This window comes from Mauremys reevesii, linkage group 25, assembly GCF_016161935.1.
Source record: "Mauremys reevesii isolate NIE-2019 linkage group 25, ASM1616193v1, whole genome shotgun sequence".
NCBI lineage: Eukaryota > Metazoa > Chordata > Testudines > Geoemydidae > Mauremys > Mauremys reevesii.
The window spans coordinates 10,057,952-10,063,951 of NC_052647.1; the positions used below are offsets into that span (position 1 = coordinate 10,057,952).

A 6,000-nucleotide genomic window follows, 5' to 3' on the forward strand; every position below is an offset into this window, starting at 1 on the left:
CTAGGTCTGGATTGGCGGTTGCACCTCCTAGAGAGGACAGGCCCCATATCCAATTCCCTGAGACAGCCAGTCCCCACTCTCTGGGGCTGCATCAGAGCCAGGACTTCTGGGTTACCCAGCTCTGGGAGGGGAGTGGGGTCTAGTGGTTAGAACAGGGTAGGTTGGGAGCCAGGACTCCTGGGTTTTATTCCTGGCTCTGCCACCGACTCCCTGTGTGACCTTGACCAAGTCACTTCCTCCTCCCATGCCTCAGTTTCCCCATCTGTAACATGAGGCGAACGATACATCCAGGCAGATGTTTGTGAGCTGCCCAGATACTATGGTGCTGGAGCCCAGTGCCAGAGAAATAACTGCAGTGAAAGTCACTTTGTCCCAGGTTCGACACGCCCACCACTCCTTGCCTCCAGTGAAAAGCTGCCCTGGCCTAAAGCCACATTCTGCGGGTCACACGGTGCTCTGGAAAGGGAGACATGTATTATCCCCATTTCACAGCAGGGGAAACTGAGGCACCAAGACAGGCAGGGACATGCCTGCGGCCCCCCACTGAGCTGGGACAGAACCCAGGAGGCTGAGCTCCTAATCTCCCCCTGTTCTAACCCCTAAAGAAAGTTCCACTCCCCAATGCAGGGAGAGAACCCGGGAGTCCTGGCTCCCAGCACCTCTTGCTCTAACCACTAGACCCCACTCCCCTCCCAGAGCTGGGGATAGAACCCAGGAGTCCTGACTCCCAGCTCACCCCCCACAGCCCCCACCCTTGACCCCTACCCTGGTCTCACAGCACAATCAGGGGATGCACATTGGCCTCAGACTGGATGCCTCCTTTCCCCTCTAGCCCCATCTCTTTTTCTCCCCTTCCCTGGCGGGATCCTGGCCTGCCCACCCTGTCTATAGGGAAATCAGTGCAATGTCTTGCTCGAGCAGAAGCAGCGCGACGCAGGGAGAAAAGCCCTCCCGTCGCCTGCTAGATTTCCGAACCGAGCATCAGCAAACCTGTCACCACCCTGGCTAGAGACACACACACCCCCCCGCATGCAGCCTCGGGGAGGGCGTGCGGCAGCCGCTTCGGACTCGGCTCCGCCATCCCCCAGCTCCCATCCGGCCCCGTTTCCATCGAAACCCACCAATTTGGGGGGCAGGAGGAGGAGGTGGCGGTGGGAGCGGGTAGGGCGGGGGGGGGGGCTGTTTGCTAATAACCGAGGCGAGAGGATTGGTTTCGGTTAAGCTGAGACGGTGCCTTGTTCCCTACCTCATTTGCGCTCAGCAGGTATCTTTCTGCATCTTGCGGGCATCTGCTCCTTTTGAATAACGTCGCCATTGCTGATGGAAGGAGTGAGAGAGGAGAGAAAATTAGTCCCAGGGGAAAGCCAGCAAGAGACACGCACGCATAGCTAGGTAACGGGTTGGTAGCCGCGGCCGGAGATTTATAGCCCAGCCGGCCTGCGATTTTCCACCCAGGGAGAGCCGGAAGCAGAAAAGGAATCTCGCCACGCCGAAGAACCGAAACTGACCAACACCCCCCTCGACGCGCACACGCGGCTCCCTTCCCGTCAGGTTCTTCGCAGAGAGAAAGGAGCCGGATATTTTGATGATGCCGTGCAAAGGGAAGGGCCGAGGGGGGACAGGCCGGGAGCTGGCTGCCGGAGAACCTGGCCCGCGGCACGTACTGTCAGTCGCGGGTATCGAGGGAGATGCTGCTACGTCCTGCCACCTGTCCACATTCTAATGGGAAGCTGCATCTAGTGGTTAGAGCAGGGAGAGGCGGGGGATAGGACTCCTGGGTTCCGTCCCCAGCTCTGGGAGGGGGCGTGAGGCCTAGTGCAATGGTTTTCAACCTTTATTCATTTGCAGACCCCTAACAAATTTTGAATGGAGGTGCGGCCCCCTTTGGAAATCTTAGACATAGTCTGCAGACCCCCAGGCGTCAGCGGCCCACAGGTTGAAACCCCCTGGCCTAGTGGTTAGAGCAAAGCAGGCATGGGCGTGGGGCGTGGCAGCCAGGGGCGGCTCTACATATTCCGCCACCCCAAGCAGTCATGCGCGGGAGGCGCCCCGGAGCCCCGGGAGCAGTGGACCTCCCGCGGGCTTGACTGGTGAGGGTCCGCTAGCCGCGCGGCTCGGCTGGACCTCCCGCAGCTGCGGGCGGTTCGCTGGTCCAGCCGACCCGAGCGACCAGCGAACCATCCGCAGTCATGCCTGCGGCAGGTCCGGTCGTCCCGGGGCTCCGGTGGACCTCCCGCAGGCGTGACTGCGGCAGGTCCGCTGCCCCAATCTGCCGCCCCTGCCGGCAAGTACCGCCCCACGCACGTGCTTGTCACGCTGGGGTCTGGAGCCGGCCCTGGTGGCAGCAATCCCTTGTCTGGCACGGAGATGCAGCCACCCCTGGGGCGGGGCACAGTAGCGGTTTGTACAAGGAGACCTCACCCTGCGCTGAAACGCAGCCGCCTCTGGGGTGAGGTGGGGCAGCTGTTTATACCCAGCGCTGAGACGTGTGTAACAGGCCCCAGTGGGGGAGCAGAAAGGGCTGGGGGCGGGGATGGGATGACCTTGGGGCTCTTCCCCGGAGACCAATATCCCCTGTGCTCCCCCCAGCCACGCGGGGCCCTTCCCTGCTCCCTCCGCGGCTGGGCTGGGGCGTCGTCCTGCCTGGATCACTCAGCGCTGCCCCACCATGGAAATCACAACATTGTGGCAGGGACAATGACAGGGAGCAAAAGCCTCCCAGCTGCGCTCTTCTGACCCCCCCCCCTCAGCCCCCCGTGACACCTGCCAGCCTGCCCCCTCCCCCGCCCTCAGCCCATGCATTGTTCCCTCCATGTAGCCTCCCCCCGCCAGTGTTCTCAGCTCGCTCCTCACAAGCGCCCCAGACGCTGACGCACCGCAGAAAAGTTTCACGCGAGCACAAGTGTTTGCAGGATCCTGGCCTCCCGCTTTGATGGGCTCGGGAATTCGAGGCTGGGGAAACGCAGCCCGATGCCCCTGTGTCTCCCCAGAGCAGGGGCAGTGGCACCCCCGCAGGGGGCACTCTCTGCACCCCCACGGCCCCAGCCACCCTCCCAGCTCAGAGCAGGAAAAGAGGCTGGTCAGTTGCCCGGGTTTCTGGTTAGTTTCATGGGGGTCTCTGCCAAGGCTGGGGGCTGGGCACCCACAGAGGCTGCTCCCGGGAGGAGGAGGGTGAACTCGCCCACCCTATTGCTGAACCCGGGGTGGTACCTGACCATGAGGGCACCTGGAAAGCGGCAGCTCGATTCGTCACACCGGCGGGAGGTGGGGGGTGATTCGGCCTACAGGGCACGTGGGTGGGAATCAGGACTTCTGGGTTCTGTTCTGGGCTCTGAGTGGAGAGTGGGCTTAGGGGGTTACAGCGGGGGAGGGGGGCTGGGCGTCAGGACTCCTGGGTTCTAACCCAGCTCCAGGAGGGGAGCAGGGCCTAGTGGGTTATAACAGGGGAAGGCCGGGAGTCAAGACTCCAGGTTCTATTTCTGGTTCTGGATTGGGGGTGGTGTCTAGTGGTGAGAGCAGATTGGGGGTGGGACTCAGGACTCCTGTTCCAGCTCTGGGTGGAGAGTGGGCTCTGGGGATTAGAGCGAGGGGGGGGGAGGCTTGGAGCCAGGACTCCTGGGTTCCACTCCCAGCTCCAGGAGGAGATTGGGGCTACATTGGATCGCACTGCCAGAGTGTCTAGTCTCGTATCCTGCCCAGAGCGCTGACCCAGACCTCACTAGTCGGCCCGTCTAGCCCAGGACCTGCACCCCACACAGAACCGGCCCAGCGGAGCTCTCTGGGGCAGGCCCAGCCCTGCTCGGTGTTTGGCTGCATGCTGGACGCTCCAATCTGGGTGGAGGGTGAAGCAAAACCAGCCATCCCCAGGTCAGGAGGTGAGGGACGGGGGTGTCCCCAAAGCCATGGGGACCGGCTGCGTCCATCCACAGAGGAGCCATGGGCCAGGCAGGGGTGGGAGTCGTGCACTGGCAGCTAAGGGGACCTGGTGCACAGACACTCCTAGTGACACATGCATGGCCTCTCGCTCACGAGGCCCGTGCACTCACGCTGGCCATGGCACTCCTGCGCCTGCAGAGATCCTCCCGTGCGGGTCCTGGCTGGCTCAGGGGGGAGCAGCGGCTCCGAGACTCCCAGTGATGTCTCTGCTAAATACCCGTCAGTTTCTCTGGCACTGAATTGTGTTAAAAGAGAAAACAACTGGGCTGAGGATCTCCCTACCTTGTTCACTGAGTGCCCTGCCCTAACCACTAGACACCACTCCCCTCCCAGGGCCAGAACCCAGGAGTCCTGGCTCCCAGGTCCCCGCCCCCCAGTTCCAACCACTAGATCCCACTCCCCTCCCAGGGCCAGGGGCAGGGAGAGAACCCAGGAGTCCTGGCTCCCAGACCCCCACCACTCACTTCTAACCACTAGACCCCACTCCCCTCCCAGGGCCAGGGCCGGGAGAGAACCCAGGAGTCCTGGCTCCCAGCCCCCCACCGCCCACTTCTAACCACTATACCCCACTCCCCTCCCAGGGCCAGGGCGGGGAGAGAACCCAGGAGTCCGGAGACAGCCAAGGTGGCTCCTTAGCATTTTCTGAGACCAGATCCAATTCAGCACCACAGACAGCTCCGGGGAGCCGCCCCTGTCCGCGGTCCCAAGGCGGGGCCCAGGGGCGGCGACAGGGCCGAGCGTGCGGGGCAAACCCGAACCGCGCTCGGCTCGTCCCCGCGCTATCAAAGCGCTCGCTGGGGACCACTGCAGTGAGGTGAGACAGGGCCAATGGGAAAGAACCCAGGAGTCCTGGCTCCCAGACCCCAGCCCCCACTCTAACCACTAGTCCCCCCTCCCCTCCCAGAGCTGGGGAAAGAACCCAGGAGTCCTGGCTCCCAGTCCCCCGCCCCCCCACTCTAACCACTAGTCCTCACTCCCTTCCCAGAGCTGGGGAAAGAACCCAGGAGTCCGGCTCCCAGCCCCCCTCTAACCACTAATCCCCACTCCCCTCCCAGAGTTGGGGAAAGAACCCAGGAGTCCTGGCTCCCAGCCTCTCTGCTCTAACCACTAGTCCCCACTCCCCTCCCAGAGCTGGGGAAAGAACCCAGGAGTCTGGCTCCCAGCCCCCCTCTCAAACCACTAGTCCCCACTCCCCTCCCAGAGCTGGGGAAAGAACCCAGGACTCCGGCTCCCAGCCCCCACCTGGCTCTCCAAGGGGGCTGGACTCTCCAGAGCTTCAGCTGCAATATCCCCAGTGACCTCAGATGACCTTTGAATAGAGGTCAATGGGGGGGCAGTTTGGCCTCTCGACCCGCCAGGGTCAACCCGCCAGGGGTCAGCTCCCCCCCATGGGGAACAACAGCTAGCGGCGGGGGGGGTAACCACTCGGGGGGTAACCCCTCCCCCCGGCACTCTCCCTGCCGTGAATAGACCCCCTGGGGCAGGGGAGGAGAGAAGACCCCAGGCCCCATACCCAGCCCCCACCACAGAGTGATTCCTGCCTGGGAGGGGAACGGTGTCTGGTGGTTAGAGCAGGGGGGCTGGGAGCCAGGACTCCTGGGTTCTCTCACTTGACCTGGGAGGGGAGCGGGGTCTGGTGGTTAGAGCAGGGGGGACTGGGAGCCAGGATTCCTGGGTTCTCTCCCTGGATCTGGAGGGGAGTGGGGTCTGGTGGTTAGAGCAGCGGGGGCTGGGAGCCAGGACTCCTGGGTTCTCCCCCTGGATCTGGAGGGGAGTGGGGTCTGGTGGTTAGAGCAGCGGGGGCTGGGAGCCAGGACTCCTGGGTTCTCCCCCTGGATATGGAGGGGAGTGGGGTCTGGTGGTTAGAGCAGGGTGGGGGGTTGAAACTGATCTCCCCCTTTCCTCTCTGCCAAGCCCAGCCCCCGCTCTCCTGCCCCCAGGAGCAGGGGTGAGGAGCAGGAACCATATGCCACCAATTAGCCAGTGATCCCACATCTGCCACCATCCTGGCGGGGGGAGGGGATGTGGTGAGGAGGCCGAGCCCCACGGCCCATGGGAGGAAGG

The 6,000-nt window shown here is 63.2% G+C and overlaps 1 protein-coding gene across 2 annotated transcripts in view; it reads right to left on the reverse strand.

Annotated features, from left to right (window-relative positions):
* The window catches only part of ELAVL3 (ELAV like RNA binding protein 3), a 41,817-nt gene extending 40,112 nt beyond the window's left edge, over positions 1–1,705 (reverse strand). For both annotated transcript variants that reach the window (XM_039514369.1, XM_039514368.1), the window contains exons 1-2: positions 1,665–1,705; positions 1,247–1,317 (exon numbers count right to left, since the gene is read on the reverse strand). In XM_039514369.1, the coding sequence (XP_039370303.1) occupies positions 1,247–1,315 (69 nt within the window). In that variant the 5' untranslated portion in view covers positions 1,316–1,317; positions 1,665–1,705. The remainder of the gene's footprint in view (positions 1–1,246; positions 1,318–1,664) is intronic.
* Positions 1,706–6,000: the final 4,295 nt, after the last annotated feature.